This window comes from Heteronotia binoei, chromosome 8 (genome assembly GCF_032191835.1).
Source record: "Heteronotia binoei isolate CCM8104 ecotype False Entrance Well chromosome 8, APGP_CSIRO_Hbin_v1, whole genome shotgun sequence".
In the NCBI taxonomy this organism is placed as follows: Eukaryota; Metazoa; Chordata; class Lepidosauria; order Squamata; family Gekkonidae; genus Heteronotia; species Heteronotia binoei.
In genome coordinates, this window is record NC_083230.1 from 81,294,282 (window position 1) to 81,314,480 (window position 20,199).

A 20,199-nucleotide genomic window follows, 5' to 3' on the forward strand; every position below is an offset into this window, starting at 1 on the left:
CTCAAGTACTGGAGTCCCAAGTCATTTAAGGCAGAGGTGTCAAACACATTTGTTACAAGGACCAGATCTGACATAAACGTCACTTTGTCGGGCAGGCCATGCATGCCACAAAATGTAAGTACTAGAAAAAAAGCAGGATGTTTGTGGGTGTGGGTGCATGTTTTGTAGGCCAGAACAGGAGTAGACAGATCTAGTAAGTAAAGGCACAAAAGGAAGAAATAACCCAGGAGATCAATGAAGAAACAGGGAGCTTCTTCCTTGCCTGCTCTCAGGAGACAGGAAAACAGAACTGAGGAGGATGGTGGGCACTCCCTCCCCACTGCAGACTGAAGTAAGAACCTACTTCCTGTTTCCAGGAACTGTGCATAGGTGAGTACCCAATCATCAATGTGTCCTCCTCTCTTCAAGTGAAAATGGTGTTTTTATTTTTTTTTAAACTAACTAGCAAGGAAGACCTATGTACAAGTCAAACTAGTCCAGAGAAAAACAGGTTGCTTACATGTAACTGATGTTCTTCAAGTGGTCATCTGTGCATTCACACCCTTGGGACTGACGGCACCTCCTCTGGGTATGTGCGGTGGAATTCCTGAGCATGCCCAGTGGCTGGTGCGAAAATCCTCACATTGGAGCTTTAGAATCATTGTCAGAGTCGGTGCAAGCACCATCAATCCCAAGGGTGTGAAGAACAGAGACCATGAAAATCCGTTACTATTTTACTCGAACCTGTAAACGTTATCCATACTTTGTGGATGGTTTATTGCTCTGTCAAAATTTACAGTATTTCACAAAAGCTACATACACTTCATCAGGACAGAAATCACAAAACACATAGATTTTATCCAAAGCTACACAGGATTGTTACAGAAATGAAACTTGAAAGTACTCACTAGGTTTTATGGCATTTGGTGCAGTGGAGGGTCCATTCCCCCAACTGGTAGAAGCCCCTGCATCATCTACTTCACCCCATCCAGGACTGGCTTCATTCGGTTCACCCCAGGCAGCTGTACCATTATCTGGAGCAGGAGGTGTGCTTTTGTTCCAGACTTCACACAGAAAGAGTTTTCATTATGTACAATTAATGTATTAAAATTGATTTCTAACACTTAATATAGCACTGGGATGGGGGTGGGGAAATCCTTACTTTTTTCCTATACAGCTAAGCTTATTCTGTTATTTCACACTTTAACACAGGGGTGTCAAACTAATTTGTTGAGGGCCAGATTTGACATAAATGAGTCCTTGTAGGGCTGGGCCACACATTTTATGTGTGTCATAAAATGTAATGCCAGGTAGCAGAGATATAAACTTTATAAAGGACACAAACACAACTAAAGATTTTTTAAAAAACTTAAAATAAAATATGATTAAAACATTAGCACTCATTGGTCTTAAAGGTGCTTTCTTTGTATCACTCCCATGGGATTCAGGGAGCTGGGCAAAGGAAGCTTTGGCTCTTTCCTTCTTTCTCCAGGGGACCAGGAGGGGGGGGGAACTTCCATCAATAGAAGGAAGAGAGGCTTGGCTCAGTAGTTCTGCTTGGCAAAGCAAGCTCTCCCTCTCCCCCCTTCCTCCCTAAGGGAGGAGCCTCAACCAATGGAGAAAGTAGAGGTTTTGCTCTGTAGTTCCTGTATGATTGAGCAAGCCTAGCAAAGCAAACTGTGATGCAGAAGGAAGCAAGAGAGGAAGAAGGAAGCAGATGACAGCCAGCTGCTCAGGGGCCTGATAGGAGCCCTCCAGGGGCCTGATTTGGCCCCGGGTCACGTTTGACACTGCTGCTTTAACACTGCTTCTGGCACTACTTGATTCTTAGCACTAGAAAACAACTCCCTTCCCCTGCCCCCTCCGCCCCCAATGCAACTTCTGGCAATTTGGACTAAAAGAATTTTAGTTGCATGTCATCAGGGTTTACAATTTGTTTTTTGTTTGATTGGTTTTATCAATTATAAATATATGTATCTATCATACTGCTGTACATCACCCAGAGCCCGGCACCAGCCAGGATAGGGTGATTCATTGAATAAATCAAAGCAAATCTCTCAAATAACAGTGTGACAAAATACTAGTATTACAGTGTCACACCCAATACATGTTTTCAGTTAATAATTAGCAGTTCAGAATACTGCAGGACAAGAAAAGATTTAGGTGAATGTTTCTTGTTAGATATAGCTGAACAAGATCAGAAAAATGGCTTCATAAGGGTGAAACAGCACGCTATGCTGCTGTCATTAATATACTGTTACTTGCCATATGCAAAGAAAACATGGATCTGGAATACTGGTGAGGGTAAAAGCTAGAGGTGTGGTTTTTGGGGGCAAAGCAGCCAAAAGGGAAAAGGGTTAAGCACTCCTTCCTTTCTCTAATGCCAACAGCCTCTGCAGAAGTTACAAGGAAATAGAAGCGGCTGCAGGAAGTTCATTACACAAATCCAATGTAACACAGTTTTCCTTTAAAGTACTCTTTATACAAAGCTATGCAAGCAGTTCACTCCAAATTTTGTCAGGATAATCTAGAGGCAAAATATACATGACCATACTTCCCCCTTCAAATGTCTAAGTAAAAAAAAACACACCAACTTTACAGGAAAACATGTTATCAATAATCTAATTTGTTCAACTATATTCACTGGGTAAAAGTTGGTCTGATATTAACAACGGCAGACTGACAAAATTATTATTACTGGCATCTTTTCAGAGAAGACAGCCATGAACTAAAAGCAGTGGGCTATACAAAGTAGTGGATTACATGTGGACTACATCCATGGGAAGTGTATACACATTTTCTGATCTGTTTAAAGCATATCTGCACAGGATGGGTTGCAGACCATGCACCACACACCAATAAGTCAAGGGATTCTGATAGCATATGATTTATTGTTTACTTCATTTATATGCTGCCTTTCTCCCCAATGGGGACCCAAAGCAGCTCACACTGTTTTCCTCTCTGCCATTCTATCCTCATAACAACCCTATGAAGTAGGTTAGGCTGAGTGTGTGACAAGCAGGAGCCCACTGGGGAGTGTGGTGCTTGAGCGCCAGTTCCCCAGCACTGAACTGACCAGGGAGGGAAGGGAGGGAGGAGGCAAACTAGGCATTTGACTAGGGAGGGGGGGGGAAGCCCAATTCGGCGCCCCCTACCTCCCAGCGCCCTAGTTTGCCTAGTGGCAGGGCCATCCCTGGTGACAGGCCCAAGGCCACCATGCAAGATTCCATGGCAGAGTGATGATTTGTGAACCTAGGTCTCCCAGATCCTAGTTCCACACTTCAGCCACTATGCCACTCTGGTTGGTTATGATACCAGCTCTGGACTGATACCTGGATGAAGGTGGGAGCAATACTGACATTAGAGCATTCTCTACCACAACATTCATGCTACAGTAGTTATAGAGAAATTTGAGCCTCCTCACTCATTTGGTTTCCACATCAGTTACACATACAGTTTAACTTATAAATGGTGAACATTCCAAAAAGAAAGCTGTAAGTATAGTTCTATAACTACAAGCAGTATAATTATTCAGTTCTTAAATCATATGTCAGAGAACAAGCACACAAAGCACTTGGGTCTATAGAACTGCTTGTTTTCATGACAAATTTAAATGATGCAGAACTAGCTAAAGATTTGGAAGTGTCTCCGTACTATATTTGGAACGCTAGTTAATACTCTACTGTTCACACTTTGTATTACAATGAAAAGCAAAATAAAACAGAATACCTGAGGTTGCCGATTTGCTAGTCCTTGGAGTAGGGAGGTTCTGTTCTCGTGGAGGTTGTCCACCTTGTGAGTTCTTGTCCCACAGGTTCACATTCTTGTAGTTGTAACTATTAGGGTCGCCCCATGCTGAAGTGCCATCATCAATATCCGTTTTCCGACTAATTGATTGGGGGGATGGTTCTTCCCAGCCACTAGGTTCCTCATCCTTTGAGGCAGTTGGCTGTGGCCCACTATTCCAGTTAGAATTTGGTGGCCTCCCATTACCTGGGGGCTGTGGAGGTGGGCCCCAGGAGCCAGGTGCCTCTGGCTGCTGATGGTGCTGTTGTTGCTGATTATTCCAGGAATTGGGTTGTCTACCAGTATCATTCCACGCTGGAGCTCTTTTATTATTATCCCACCCTCCTTTTGAAGAACAATTCACATTTGCACCATTACCCCAAGTCCCAATCTCATTTTGACTAGCTTCACCCCAACCCGACATTGACTTGTTTCCTGAACTTTCCCAATTACTATTTTTTGTTTGGTCAACTTCCTCTCCCCAGCCATTCTTCCCAGAAGACCACCCCTGATTAGGTGGCCGTCCATTCCATCCTGGATCCTTGCTTGAATTCTCATTCCAAGTTGTTGTCACCTTTTCATCGGGTCTTCCTCCTCCCCAGTTAGAACAATTGTTCTTATAGTCATTCCATCCTCCAGTGTTTTTGGGCTCTTTCCACTCTGTTGGAGTAGAGAGCTCCCCCCATCCAGACTTGATTTGATTGCTTTGGCTGGGTGCATCTCCCCAGCCCCCTGAGCTCTTTGTCTGTATGGCAGAATTCTCCCACCCCTCAGTTCCTTTATCAGCCTTTCCCTCAGGCCTTGGCATCTCTTCTATATCCCAAACAGTGTCCTGTTTGATCTGAGTTTGACCCCAGCCAGTATTTGAAAGCACTCGGGGATCCAAATCAGTCCTGCTCAGCAAAGTTTGCAAGACAGCCTGGCAATCAGGATGTGTAGGCCTGTATGATCTACGTCCAGAATTGTGACTGTCACTACTTCCTGCTTTGTGGTTGCTTCCAGTGCTTTGACCTCCAACTTCACTTCCTGTAGAGCTGGAAGATCTTCCCCAACAGGGAGCCTGGGAATTGCCTTGGTTTTCAGGAAGGGGGTGGCCCTTTTGATTGTCCCATGCTCCAGTGCTAGAATTTGGTTGGTTTGGACCACTCCATTCTCCAATCTTCAGTTCATCAGACCCAGACGGCTGTTTCCATTCTCCCTGAGACACCCCTGATGTCATTTTGTTCCCTTCACTCCATTTGCTTTCACTAGAGTGTTGAGGGCCAAAGGTCCAAGACCCATCACCCGTAGACCTGTTGCCATTATCCCAAGAATCATTTCTTGACCCATTTGATTTTTGAACAGAAGCTCCCTTCCATGAGTCCTCCCTATCTTTTCCATTGTTCCCATGATTTCCAGAATTGCTTTGACCAGAGACACTGTCTAGTCCAGAAGGCCCCCTTACTGTACCCCAAGATCCAACACTCCCAGTTTTTCTCTCTCCAGTGCTTTGTGAAGGGGCATCAGTGCTCCTGGAGGCGTTCCCAAAGCCCATTTCAAAGGACATTCCCTTATTCTCCATTGGGTTTGGTGAACTTAAGTTCAAAGAGTTAGTGTTTCCATTTTTTGGTCCATCAGTGTTGTGAATTTGAGCCTGCTCTCTGCCAGAGACAAAGTTAACACCCGCATTTTCCATCTTTGACTGCTGTTCCCTAGAAGTCTGACCTGCTGTACTAATCTGTGCATTGGAACTACCATTATCAGATTCTGAAATCCCTTTCCTTGAATTTCCCTCTTGAATCAGTGCTGGCCAAGCTGATGGGTTGCTATTTGGGTTAAAGTTGCTGAAGCCAGAGCTGGGGCCAATTCTGTCCTGCCCACTCAAGTTCCTCCAGCTTGCTAGACCATTGTTACTGTCTGCTGCAGGGTTGGAAGATTGAACAGATTTAGCCTTAGGGTCAGATTTCCAGGCCCCAAGATTACATTCGTTACCAGAGCTTACAGACTGGCACTGGTTTCCTTTTCCTTTGTTGCTAGTGGTGCTTCCTGGCAGAGTGCTCTTCTCCAAGCCAGGGTTCGAGGCACTGTTGTTGTCTGTGGTGTTTTCGGAAGAAGACTCAGTATCTTTGCTGGCAATACAAGGCCACTCTTCCATGTCAGACCCGTCTACAATCACCTTGTCCCAGACATGAGTTGGGTTGGCATTGTTGCAGTTGGAGGAGGCTCCAGGACCCCAAGTGGAATTTGCATAATTTGAAGCAGCAGCACCTCCAGTTGTTGAATCTGAAAATGAAACATGATCATAGTTATTCATAAGCACTTAAATGATCTCCAACAGAACAAACTACTGTTTCTATTCAGCATCTGACTGCTCATTTATAAGCTGTCATTTATATTTTAAATCGAATACACTGCCAGAAAATGTAGTAATGGCCACTAGTTTAGAATGCTTTTTGAACGGATTAGACAAATTCATGGAAGATTAATGGCTACTAGTCACTTCTACAGAATGGATATGAAATGGAACTTCAATGATTAATTAGTATGCTTTTGAATACATTCCTGGAGAAACAAATTGAAAAGGATTGATGCCTGCAACTGTACTTGAGAGCTTCCCAGAGGCATGTTAGAAAAAAGATGAACTCTTAGTCTGACCCAACAGGCTTCTTATAAGCTACATATTGCTTTTAATTTTGCATGAGTAATTAATACTGATGCTGAAAGAACCTTATTAACTGTTACTAAATTTCAAGAAAACTGCTGTATAATTTTAAAAAATCCTTCTAGCCAGGTATTAACTGCATCCACCAACTTTCAGACACAGCTGGCAAAGGATGGATAAAGTCTGGATAAAAAGCAACAATTAGTACTGGTCTCATACAGACAGCATCTTAAACCCAAGAGAAAATGTATAAAGAACTCTTAAAACACTGTAGAGTTGGCATACTGCATCCACCCACAGCTGTTTCATTTAGCTAACACAGCTATACACCAGCAACAAATAGACCTATCCTCCACTACTTTGTCTATTTTTAAAAAATCATCTAAGCCATCAATGCAGTTTTGTGGTCAAGAATTCTGTAACTATGCATTATATGAAGATGCACTTCATTTTGTCAAAACTAAATCTATTACAATCAGTTTCACTGGAAGATTTAATTTTGCCATAATTCGTTGAACTGAGTATGTGCAGTCAAAGGAATTAATCCTCTGAATACAGAAAAATTAACCAGAAATGCCCATACATTCTTGTCAGGCTTTTGGTTCTATTTATATAAAAAAGACACCCCAAATCCTATAAATTATCATAAACTCCAGCACAGATATATGCACACTATAAGCACTATTTTGTTTATTTTGTAACTATATTTGTATCAATTTCCAAGCTGATAAAATAATGCTAGCACTATAGTTGGCGCCAAAGAACCATTTAGTTCAGATCTCCCACAATTAAAGTAGGCAACCCCCCCCCCAACCATTAGGAATTAAAGATAAAGCTACATTTCTCACACAAAAAAACTAGATTCAATTCTAGTAGCATCTTAAGAGACCAAGAGAGTTTTCAGGATATTACCTTTTAAGAGTCAAAGTTTCCATCAGATATGAGTCTGAAAGAATATGCCCTGAAAATCTTGTTGGTTTCTAAGGTATTGCTGGACTTGTTCTACTGCAGCCTAATATGGCTATCCTCTGAAACTATCTTACACAAGAACCTCTAAATGGAAAATTACAACTACACATTTTACACTCCATTTGAGAACATCTGTTTTAACTACTAACCATTCTAAAATCTGTAAAATATTGAATTTATAATATCCTGGGGCATTAATTCATATGTGTACTGCTTAGATACTGAAGAAGGCTACATTCTTTCATACAACTAAAACACAATCCTTACCTGTCAGATGAGTTATCACCTGAGATAAGACAGTAAAAGTTATTATTTCCAAAAAGAGGATGTTTGAGAGAAAACACCTGACGAAGACCTGTCTCTGCACAGCATAAAATTTGTGTCACTCAGCAACTATTTTTACCCATGTAACAAAACCAACATGTTACCCATGTAACAAAAACAACAAAAATAACTAGTTGGCAACTAAATTTGTATAGATTTTACTATCATCAGCTGGCGCCCATTCAAGGCAAACACTGTTGTCTTGGAAACATCCATTAGTATAATCCCTGAAGAGATTAATACTTAGAAGAAACTCATTTACAGATATAAATGAGATAGTACATCATATGAGAATTCTTCATGAACAATATAAAACAATTTATTTTTACATATAGGAAAGCATATATTGAATTTTCTAATTATGACTGCTGTCATATATTGTTATGTGATTATGGCTACAATCCCAAGATGTTCCTGGGAAAAAATCCCACTGAATGACATGAGATTTACACTCAGTAGACCTGTTTAGGATTACTCTCTGAGTGCAATCTTATGCACACTTGCTTGGAAGTAAGCCCTACTGAAGATAGTGGGGCTTATTTCTTACACAGGATTGCATAGTTAGAATATGAATTCAGGGTGAGTCTATACAACAAAGCTCAGTTCAAACGTAATGTGAAATCAAAGTGTATTTTAACTATGGTAAGTTTGTAAAATTGGGTACTCAGACAATTAAGTCAAATCCTGAGTTGCCTTGACAAATGCAGGCTTCATTGCCACTGCTACCCCACAGAGACCCGCTTTGAACTGCAACCTGCATCACAAGGATATCCCATAAAACAAAACAGGATTAAGCCAGGATATCTACATTCATAGTGTTCAAAAAAAAAAAAAAATCAACCCCCACTTATCCAATGGCAAAGATGTTTTTAAGCCTGGCAAATGCCTTTTAAGCCAAAGGATATTTATTCATTCAAAACACTGTTATGCTGCCTTTCTACCCAAATCATTACCTACATGGCGATGAACACAAAAACATTCAAACAAAACTACAGTTAGATTATAAAATTTAATTAAAAACACAAACAACACAGCAGTAGAAGGAGGGCCAGTACTCTTATTGGAAGTATGCCAGACAAAAACAAAAACCTGCTGGCAAAAGCCACTGACAGAGGGAGATCGATTAATCTCTCTGGGGAGGGAGTTCCACAGTTTTGGTGCCACAACAGAGAAGGCCCTTACTCAGGTCACCATTCAGATAACCTCATACGGTGGGAGCAACTGAAACAGGACCTCCGAGGATGACCAGACTGAGCAAGTAGGTTCATATAGGAGAAAGCTGTTCTTAAGGTATGTTGGTCCCCAGCTGTACTGGCTTTAAAGATCAATACCAGCATCTTGAATTGAGCCCTGAAGCAAACTGGAAGCCAGTGTAGGTGGAACAAGACTGGAGTGATACAGTCCCTATGACTCACTCCAGTCAACACACAGTCTGCAACAGTCTGTACCAATTGTAGCTTCCAGACAATCTTCAAGGGCAGCCCCATATAGAGCGCATTGCAGTAATCAAATCGATCTGTTACAAGGGCATGCGCCACAGTGCCAAGACCTTTTCTGCCTGGGAAGACCCACAGCAGACTCGCCAGTCAAAGCAGCTGAAAGGCATCCCAGGCCACGACTGCCACCTGCTTATCCAACAGGAGGCCTGGGTCCAGGAGCACCCCCAAGATACAAACCAGCTCCTTTATGGGAAGTGCAACCCCATGCAGAACAATGGATAACCCATTTCCCATTTCAGCTGAGGCTTTTTTGTGTTTCAAAAGCAGATGAATTTGGCTAGTAGGTAAGAACAAAAAGGTCTTTTTAAAAGAGAAATCAAATTTGCTACTGATTTCTGACGAAAAATCTTTTCCAATTCAGCCAGGGAACTAACGGGAAGTTCAATCTAGCTACATTTATGTTTATCCAAAAGCAAGTGCCACTAGGTTTAATAGGTCTGACTTTCAGGCAAGTGTGCAAAGGACAGCAGCTTTGAGCAGACTGCATTTGTTTTATTTTATTAAAATACTTATATCCTGCCTGTTCTTGTAGCTCAAGGTGGCTTACAAGTAATAATTAAAACGTTTCAACAAAACCAAACATAACCCCAAATACCTGCACATCCCAAACAATACCTGCAGTTTATACGCAACTGAAAGTCCTAACACATAAAACAGCCTTGCAGCTGCTTCTTAACATTGCTAAAGACAGCTCCCCCTCACCATTTCAGGAAGTTGGCTCCACAAAGTGGAAGCTACAATGGAAAAGGCATGGAATCTAGTTGATGCTAGGCAAGCAACTTTAAGTAGGGGGACAGCCAGTCAGTGCCCGTCTGAGAACTGTAGTTACCACATGGAGACATATAGGAGTCAATCCTTTAGATATGTGGGTCCTAGGCTTTAAAGGGCTTTGAAGGTCATAACCAGCAACTTGAATTTGGACACAGAAAAAGTAGCAAGCAAAGTAGTTGTTTTAAGATGTGTGAGACACACTTGCATCAACTAGCCTGACAATAATCAGGCCACTGCATTCTGAACCAGCTGACCTTTCTGGGTTGTCTTCAAGGACATTCCAACATAAGGTGTATTATTGTAATTCAAACATGAGGCTGCAAAAGTGTGGACTAGCATTCTCAGATCAGCTGGGTCTACAAAAGGAGAAAGCTGGTGAACTAAATACAGCTGAAACACTACAGTATACTACCACTACACCAAGCTGCTTGTCAAAAAGCAAGGCTGGTTCCAAGAGCATTGAGTTATACTAAGACCATTGGTCCATCCAGCTCAGAAATGTCTACTCTAACTGGCAGTGGATTTCAAGGTCTCAGCCATGCTACCAGAGATCCTTTTATCTGGACATAGCAGTGTCTGAACTTGAGAACCTGCATGGAAAACGTGCTCCAGACTAAGCTATCCGTATTTATGACAAGTCCAAATACCATACAACATATATATTCTGTGGTCAAACCCCCTCCCCCCCTCCCGCAATATAAAGTAGTTGTGGACTGCACCATATTGCTTTCTTAACAATTTGGAGAGGGGAGGAAGGAATCCTGTCTCCACGAGAAAATGTATGTTACATAGTATGTGAGCTTGTTATAAAAATTATGTATTTAATACCAAAAACATTACGAATCTAAAACGGCAATTAGTTTCAAAATTAGTTTAAAAGTCAATACTGTTTCACATATTAATTGATTTAAGTAGGACTGAATAATGTAAGCAATGTCATTGGCATGTTTTAGTCTTCATTTAAATAACTGTTTCCCCTTTATTAACACAAGATAAAGTCCAACCAGCCTAAGAATTCTTATTGCTGCAGGCAATACTATACTGAGACTGATTTTCCTAGTGGAAAATAATAGTTGGCTAATATACCCTATCACGATATATGGATATCTGGGCCTTCACACAGCACTCGAAACCATGCTTTAACAGAGGTTAATAAACCAACTTTGAACTATATTTCCAAATGCTGGTTTGATTTAAAACAGTTAATGGAGTGGCCCACATTTTAACAATTCCACTAACCACTGTTAGTTGAAACCTTTTGTTTTGTGTGACAACTGAACCAAACCCAAGAAATGGATTGAGACCTCAACAGCACCCACCAAGTTCTAATGGAAAACAATGAAAAGACTCCAACCAAGTTAGAAAGAAGGAAAAAAACTGCACCATGCCTTATTCTGGAGTCACTAGTGTATGAAAGAGGGGCAGGCTTTGACTGCTTACATTCTTACTCATTTAAATTGATTTGGGGGGGGGGGGTGTTCCCCACCCCAGAAACTCAAGTCAGCAGTAGTAGATATGGACTACTCTTGATTACATCCCTGAGTGTGCCCTTTTACTTCATTCCACAGAACTTGAAAGTTGCCACTGGTCCTATCAGAAAACTACTGTGCTTGATGACATCCTTACGGAAGGAAAAAAATAATGTGCCCCCACACCTGGGCTCCACAGTATATAACTCCTTCATGTTCTTTCTCTCTTCCAACCCAAATGATGAAAGCTGGAACAAAAGTCAATCCTATGAAGCTTAATTTAGCACCCCTATCTCACTATCAAGCAAACCCATATTCAAAACAGGAGAAGTGGCAATGATAACAAAAGAAGCTCCACTAATATTGTGGAAATTCTTGATCTAGGCTCAATTCCCCCAAAATCCACAGTGACACGTTTACCATTCATCTAGCACAACCTTTTTATATACAATATTTAATGTTTGTCCAGCTCTAACCTTCCTCATCTAACATTCAGTTTGCAAGGCAGAGAAATGGTCAATGCCTTCAACATTGTAATAATGGGAGTAATTCAAAAGAATAGCTTATACACATTATTTTGCTAGCTATAATTAAAACAGTGATGTAAAACTTGGCTTTTTAAAGAAATTAGAGTGATATTTTGTCATGTTTTCTTTTGCTAGTTCTCTCCAACTAAAGCTTTCATACCGGTTGCAGTCCCACTGTCACATGGCAGCAGCACTCCCGTCACTGGTTGTGCGTTGTTTGGATTTGCTCCAGGTGCTGGAGAAGGAGGTGGCCCTACTCCACTCCCAAGGAGCATACAGGATGGTGGAGGGGGCTGCCCACGTTTCAGTAACACTTTGTGGTCCTGCTGGCAACGGAATCGCGGCGGCACCTCCCGAGGCATGTAGCGGGCGGCGCTTGGCGGTTGACCGTTCGGCACTGCCACCCTTTTGGCATTGTTGCCACCGTTGACTGGTGGCGATGGAGAGCTGCCAATTGGGCTGGCAGTCACTGGTTGGCTTAAACTTGGTTTTGTCGCTTCGGGCACTAAAAAAAGAAAAAGAAAGGTGTTCTGAGTTGTTAAAACAATTGTCTAAATCAAAACTACTGACCAAACTATATGGATGGTTATTCTTTAATGTATTGTCTTTTCGACATTATCTATGAATTCCCCCCATTTTAATAATAAACCATTGTTTTACCATTAAACTATGTTAGAATTACAAGGAAAAAGGCAATACTCCCTATCAAGGCATACAAAGTTTATCACAGGGCACTTTTCGATACCAGGAAAAACACCTACTTAATTTTACACTAGCATCAAATTAAAGTACACCAACTGCAGTGAAACAAAGATGGCTATAACGCCATCCAGGATCCAATGGTATTTAATCCAGAGTTCCTAGATATCCTTCTGGAAAAAGAGAAGGCTGTGAATGCAGACAGCCACCTTGGTGAACCCCCAATATCGAAGTGTACACAGTCATGCCCACAGGGTGTTATGGAGGAGCTCAACCTTCCCTAGCACTTTCTCCATGAATCTAAGCAACACAGAAGACAAAAACAAAGGGAGAAATTAAAGTTTGATAAAGGAACATCAAAAAAGGGAGAGATTAGAGGTAGTTTGCTTTTGTAAACAGGTGATCACTTGCTTACCTACGGCAAGTAAGAATCACATTCAGGCAGGGAGTACCTACAAAGTCTGGGTTTATGCTGAAATTGCTGTCATAGGTGTCTGTAGACAGGCAGGCTCTTAAGTTTTTTTTGTTTTTATCTTATTTAGAATGTTATGTCATTTCTGGTCACCACAACCATTATACTGCTATCTGAATTATCAGATCATAATGATCAAAGAATTTCCTGTCCTTTATCATAAACAGGTAGATATATTAGGTTAGAGCAGGGGTGGCCAACGGAGTTTTCCAGATGTTTTTTGCCTACAACTCCCATCAGACCCAGACAGCAAGGCCAATGGCTAGGGCTGATGGGAATTATAGGCAGAGCTACCGCTAACCACCCCTGGGTTAGAGGAACCTGAAATAGTGTTGAATATTCTTATCACCCTTTTAGATGTCTGTCTTATAATAATAATAATAATTTTTAATTTATATCCCGCCCTCCCCGCCGAAGCAGGCTCAGGGCGGCTTACATAACAACATAATATAAATACAATATTTCCAGTAATCAGATAATAAAGAAACAAATTACCCCATTAAAACATAAAAACAGAAATCAATAAAACAAATTTAAAACACAGATCAGTTTGGTGCTTCACATATAACATAGCTTGCATAAAGAAGGAATACTACTTCCACATTAAAAAACCAGCTGGAAGAGGACGGTCTTACAGGCCCGATGGAACTGGTTAATGTCCTGCAAGGCCCGCACCTCCTCTGGAGCTGGTTCCACCAACGGGGTGCTGTAACCGAGAAGGCCCTATCTCCTGTTGTTTTTAATTTGACCTCCTTCGGCCCAGGGATTGTCAGAATTTTGGGAGCTAGATCGAAGCACTCTCTGGGGAACATATGAGGAGAGACAGTCCCTAAGGGTACGCAGATCCTCGGCCATATAGGGCTTTAAAGGTAGTAACTAGCACCTTGTTCCGGATCTGGTACACAATTGGCAGCCAATGCAGTTCCCGCAGCCCAGGCCGTATATGTGCTCCCACTTAGGGAGCCCCATTACAGTCTGGCTGCTGCATTCTTCACTAGCTGCAGTTTCCGGGTCCGGCACAGGGGCAGCCCCATGTAGACAGCATTACAGTAGTCTAACCTCGAAGTGACCGTTGCATGGATCACTGTTGCCAGGTCATCGTGCTCCAGGAAGGGAGCCAACTGCCTCGCCTGTCTCAGATGAAAAAAGGCGGATTTAGCAGTGGCTGCTATCTGGGCCTCCATTGCCAAGGAAGGCTCCAGTAGTACCCCAGGCTCTTGACCCTGCACACTGTTTTCAGTGGTGCACCGTCAAAGACTGGTAGGGGAATTTCCCTTCCTAGACCACCCCGGCCCAGGCACAGGATCTCTGTCTTCATTGGATTCAACTTCAACCCACTTAGCCTGAGCCAGCCTGCCACGGCTTGCAGCACCTGGTCCAGATTTTTTGGGACCTCAGCAGGCCAGTTGTCCATCAGTAGATAAAGCTGGGTGTCATCAGCGTACTGGTGGCAACCCAGCCCATATCTCTGGGCGATCTGGGCAAGGGGGTGCATGTAGATGTTAAACAACATCGGGGAGAGCACTGCCCCCTGAGGCACCCCACAATTAAGTGGGTATCTCTGGGATAGCTCTCCTCCAATCGCCACTTTGTCCCCGACCGTCCAGGAAAGAGGAAAGCCATTGTAAGGCCAGCCCCTGAATCCCTGCATCGGCAAGGCGGCAGGTCAGTAATCAGTGGTCGACCGTATTGAACACAGCCGATAGGTCTAACAACAGCAGCACTGCTGAACCGCCTCGATCCAGATGCTGCTGGAGATCATCCATGAGGGCGACAAGCACTGTCTCCGTCCCATGGCCTGGGCGGAAGCCGGACTGGTATGAATCTAAGACGGAAGTGTCATCCAGGAAACTCTGCAGTTGTAACGCCACTGCCCTCTCAATGATTTTACCCAAAAAGGGTAAATTTGAGACCGGTCGGTAATGTGCCAATTCGGTCGGGTCTGATGTAATCTTTTTTAGGGGAAGACGGACCACTGCCTCTTTAAGAGGTGTTGGGAAACAGCCCTCCGAGAGGGATCTATTTACAATGTCCCGTATAGGACACCTAAGCTCCCTCTTAATACTCAAAGGAGACACTGGTTGCATTCACAGTAACACTACACTAAATAACATGTTTTGCAACTGAGCATTTGCTATTCTTAAACAGTAAAATCCAGTTGCAAAATACATTATTTAACATAGTGTGAATGCACCCCACTGTATGCCAACACAAAACACCCATAGATCTCACTTAATTCAGCCAGCAAAACAAACCAGGAAGAAATCTGAAGCACTAAAGGTGTAGAACAGAACAGAAATTTCTTCACAAGCGACAGTAGAAAATAACCCAATCAGATAAGTATTAGGACTGTTTGGTAACAAGGGAATTACAGGAGTATTGAAAGAAAACCCAGAAAATTGCATAAAAATTAAATGAATTATTTGAACTATGTCCCACAGAAGATGTGGGACAAATTCTAACATCTGACTAGAATTTTGTAAGGGTACATCTAATGAACTGTGTCAAATAAAGATAACAAAAGATGAAGTTGCAGATCTGACAAGCTAAAAAATAACAGTTAAGCAGACATCACTGCAATGAGTTCTCAAACGACCAGTTAAATCAGCTTGTGTGCTAAAGGACTGGCAATTAATCAACACATTCTCTCAGGAGAAGAGATGCAGGAAATTCCAAACCTATGATCCAAACCTATGGCCATATTAGCATACTGTAAAGCATTAATGAAGTCCTGCCTTAATAAACTTTTTGAGAAATTTAAATAGGACTTTCAAAAACCTTTTGACTATTAACTAGTTCACACACACACACACACACACACACGCACATATATATAGTATCCTGCCATCCCTGTGAATGGCTCAGGGTGACTAACAGCATATTAACATCATAAAGGATCATCATTATAACAATCTATTATAAAACAATATTAGTATAAAACAGTAAGCAATTATTAAAACCATAATATATAAAATTAACTTCTTTGGTGCTATATCTACTGATATGTATAAGATAAACAGAATGATGGAAGGCGTCCCATAGTTCTTCATGCATATCTATCACTTATGGTAGTATCAAATGATGATTTGTGTGCACCATCAATTAATATTTTCATACCACTGAAAGTCCGCTCAGGCAATATTATTTCAATGGAGGCACTTTACTTGCGTACAAGTCATCAAACGTAAACTAATCAACTGAGATTTGCATATATGTGTGACCCAAAGTCTTAAAAAATCCATATTATATAACTTGTTCATACATACTATGGAGTCAGAGATGGTTATCTTTGTAGATGATGCTAAATTATGCAAGAAGGTATAATGCCAGACAATCTAAAAAAGTTGGCAAAGGCTATTTCAAACTGGGTAATGGATAGCAAGTGTGATTTAAAGTTGGTGGAATGAAAACAGGAAGTTCTGTATCAGATTTATTAAGAAAGAAATAAAAAAATAATTTCAAAAATTGTTATATTAAAAATATATATATTGTAGTAATTATGCTTTTGAATTTATCCAAAGCCTGGAATAAAGTGAGGAGCTGACACCATCTTCCTATTTAATTCTCGGAATGAGCCTGAGGTCTCCAGGATAGGTTTAATCAGGAACTGAAATAACAGTTGAAAACTATGCTAAGCCAAAATTTGAGGAACCTTGTGTATGTGAATTATATTCAGGAGCTCACACAGTGTTTATCTTTTATTCTAGAACCATATTTCAGTAATCCAAATGGTTGTAGAACAAGTTTCAAAGAAAACTAAGCAGAGGGACGGTGGCTCAGTGGTAGAGCATCTGCTTGGGAAGCAGAAGGTCCCAGGGTTCAATCCCTGGCATCTCCAAAAAAGGGTCCAGGCAAATAGGTGTGAAAAACCTCAGCTTGAGACCCTGGAGAGCCGCTGCCAGTCTGAGAAGACAATACTGACTTTGGTGGACCAAAGGTCTGATTCAGTATAAGGCAGCTTCATATGTTCATATATATGTTCATCAACACATATCAATTATAAGACAAACAAATCCATTTTTAAATTATGATAACTCTATAATATAGGAGGGCCTGTGCCTAAATAAAGAAATTTCAGTGTGGATTGTGACTCCAGCAAAACATGTCTAAATGTATAGATCAGAATAACGATGAACCAGTCTGGACTTCGTGAACTGATACTCAGGGAAGGTGCCTTCCCCAAACATTTACCAAATCTGTAGCTGGTTTGGTTGTTTGGGGCCTGCCATTTAAACTGAGCAGTGCAGGGTCCATCAGATGGCTGTTAGGTTTAAATGGTCGGTGGACCTGGTCAGCTGTTAGGTTTAAATGGTTGCGAGCCATTAAAACCCACAGTTTTGTGTCCCCCCCCCCTTTGAAGGGAGAGAAGTAAAACCAATGGATTAAATGGCTGCCACATTAAACCCCTTGATTTTGTTCCCCCTCTCCCAAAGTAGAAGGAAACAAAACTGACAGGTTAAATAGCTGCCAACCATTTGAACCTTCCCAGGCATCTTGCCCTTTTCCCCAGCCCCAATAAGCCATGGCTGAGAGAAAGGTGAAAAGGAAGTCCCTTTGAGGGTAGCCCCTGCCCCCTTTCTCCCTGCGGCGACTCACCACAGTTGGACTGGCTTGGGTGGGGCCTTTTTGGGTGAGTTTGGGGGCTGCCCTGAACCTCAAACCACTTTTGGGGAGGGTTCATGCTCATCCCCAGGTCAGAAATCACATTAAATGTATTTATTTTCCATTATAGCACAACTTTTATCAGTCAATTAACAACTTCCATTAATTCCCCAAATTAGAGCTGGGGCTTCTCCCCCACTTTTGCTGGACTCTTAAATCAAGTAAAAATGCAGGCATCTGACTAGCAGAATGATATTTAGAGCCTGGTAAAGTGAAACTGCACCACTGCTTCGGTAAAGTGAAACTGCTTTGTAACAGACTAACCTATGATATTTATGCAATAGTTTTTTGTTCCATGTTCCATATACAGTTAGTTTTTCCCCCCATGCTCTGGCTATTGCAATGCTACCTCATATCAGTAGAGTAGGATAATCTTTTCCCTAATAATGGTAGAGAATTTTTTGTTAAGGCCTATTCAAGGGCCAAAATAAGTTTTTATAATTACAGAAAAATAAAAGTCTCTTACCTTTGGTTTTTTGATCTGTGACCTGTAAGTTAAATGATAAGAAAAATAAAAGAGATGCAGATTTCTTATGGTTAAGTTTAGCCTGTTTTCAAGGTGAAATTATTCATAAAGGAAAAGATGAACTTTTTAGGCATATGCAAATTTTTAACAAACTTGCCCCAAACTCATTTATTCTTACTGGAGGATGACAAAAACACAATAGAGTGAGCCTTGATTATTTCTTTGGTTCAATCCAAACCATGGTTTGGAGGTTCAAGAGTATGCTGCATGTTCATGCACATCTTTGTCCACTCTCATTTTCAGACTCCCTCCTTCATTTCCACATCACTCTAAGTGCAATATGCCAAGCCGTTTGAATTGGGCAACTACGTTAACATTAATGTCCAAGCCACAGTTTGAAGGAGGTTTGCAAATCATGGTCTGACTAGCACTAACAATATTTTGCCTAGTTTGGTCAAAGGAAACCAGGAGTTGGAGCCAGGAATTAGAATATGAGAGGAGAATCATGCAAGCTTGTTCCTGGTCATCCAAGCCATGATTTAGACTTCTGTTGTCTCAAGCTGGCCCAGCACTCCATGTTGCAGAATACTTTCCAATTGTCATGTACAAGCTGGTATCTAAATGTATTCTAATCTTTGATCTAAAGTTTAGCATATGCATAATTATTTAAATAAGCCCTTGGAGGAAGACAACATCTATTATGATTATTCAGGTCCCAAGTAGCAAAAGGTGCAGTATCTTCCCAGTGTTCACACCCTCAGGAAAGGGAATTATAGAAATTCAGCTTTTAAATATATAATGTGTGTAAGAAAGGGAATAACTACATTTTTTAAAAAGTCCTACAAATCAGAACTGTACTCTTAAACTGTAAATTGTTTTATATGAACTGAAATAAAGTTTCAATATGCTGAACTTTTTGTTCAACCTTTACTGACAATTTCAGACACAGATGAATTGCAACTGAACTAAAATGTAATGGCTTGAGTTTGCACTATTATTATGTAAGATTTCCAATTACTGTACAGTCAAATGTGCCTCCAGTAGATCCCCTGACATTCTACGTTTTGGAACATGAAGCTATATAATTCTGAACCTGTCAGTCCCAAGCACTTCCACATAATAAAGTGAAATCCCTAAGATCATCATGTGTCATGCTTCCGGATACCTCCCAAAAGAATCTGCTGAGCCAGTGCCTAATTCTGGTTGCTGCAGAGTTGCAGTCTATAATAATGAAAGTACAATGTGAATTTGTTGTTTGCATCAACCTAACCAAATCTCTCTAGTACAATGAGAACACACAGCGAAACAATTCTTTCTTCTTCCAACTGTGTAAAACAAAACAGAATATACTCTTGTATCTGAAATAGGGCTGCCCAGTAACATCAATGCTGAGAGCATTTTATTCACCGAGCCCTAGAAGAGTTAGCAAAGCTCATTAGTTTTGCCAGTGATCATCTGAAATACATGACAGGCAGATTCCAATCCAAAGCAGCATGCAAGCAGCACTTCAAAAGCTACAAGGAGACTAGCAATTTAAATCCAAATATAACCATTCAAAAGGCCACACCAAGCACAAGAATTAATATGTTCCGGTCAAGTTCCTGTTCCTCAAACGCTTTAACCAGAAGGTTCATTTGGCTTCTTCTGGGTTCATTCCTCCTTTTCAGGGAGGAAAACATGGCACATTAGTTAGGCCAGTTGTTCTCTAACTGTGAGTCTGGATTCAAAAGTGGGTCACAACTTTCTTGTATGCAGGATACATGGCCAAGAGGGAGCAGAGAGAACAGTACAAGCTGCAATAAGACCTTGGGAAGCTCAATGGCAAATCTGAGTTTGCTACTCCATAATGTGAGAAATGTCCATGAACTAAATAATCTATGTATTTACAAGTACTGAACATGAAAAGTACAGCAAACTATGTCTGTATTCACTAAA

The 20,199-nt window shown here is 41.3% G+C and overlaps 1 protein-coding gene across 9 annotated transcripts in view; it reads right to left on the reverse strand.

Annotated features, from left to right (window-relative positions):
• Nucleotides 1-20,199, reverse strand: part of TNRC6B (trinucleotide repeat containing adaptor 6B) — a 201,436-nt gene that overhangs the window by 51,816 nt on the left and 129,421 nt on the right. For 7 of the 9 annotated variants that reach the window (XM_060245405.1, XM_060245402.1, XM_060245403.1 and 4 more), the window contains 4 exons: nt 18,265-18,286; nt 12,126-12,470; nt 3,709-6,027; nt 888-1,043 (listed from right to left, as the gene is read on the reverse strand). In XM_060245405.1, coding sequence (XP_060101388.1) covers nt 888-1,043; nt 3,709-6,027; nt 12,126-12,470; nt 18,265-18,286 — 2,842 coding nt within the window. The remainder of the gene's footprint in view (nt 1-887; nt 1,044-3,708; nt 6,028-12,125; nt 12,471-18,264; nt 18,287-20,199) is intronic. The other 2 variants (XM_060245408.1, XM_060245406.1) reach the window with 1 other exon arrangement.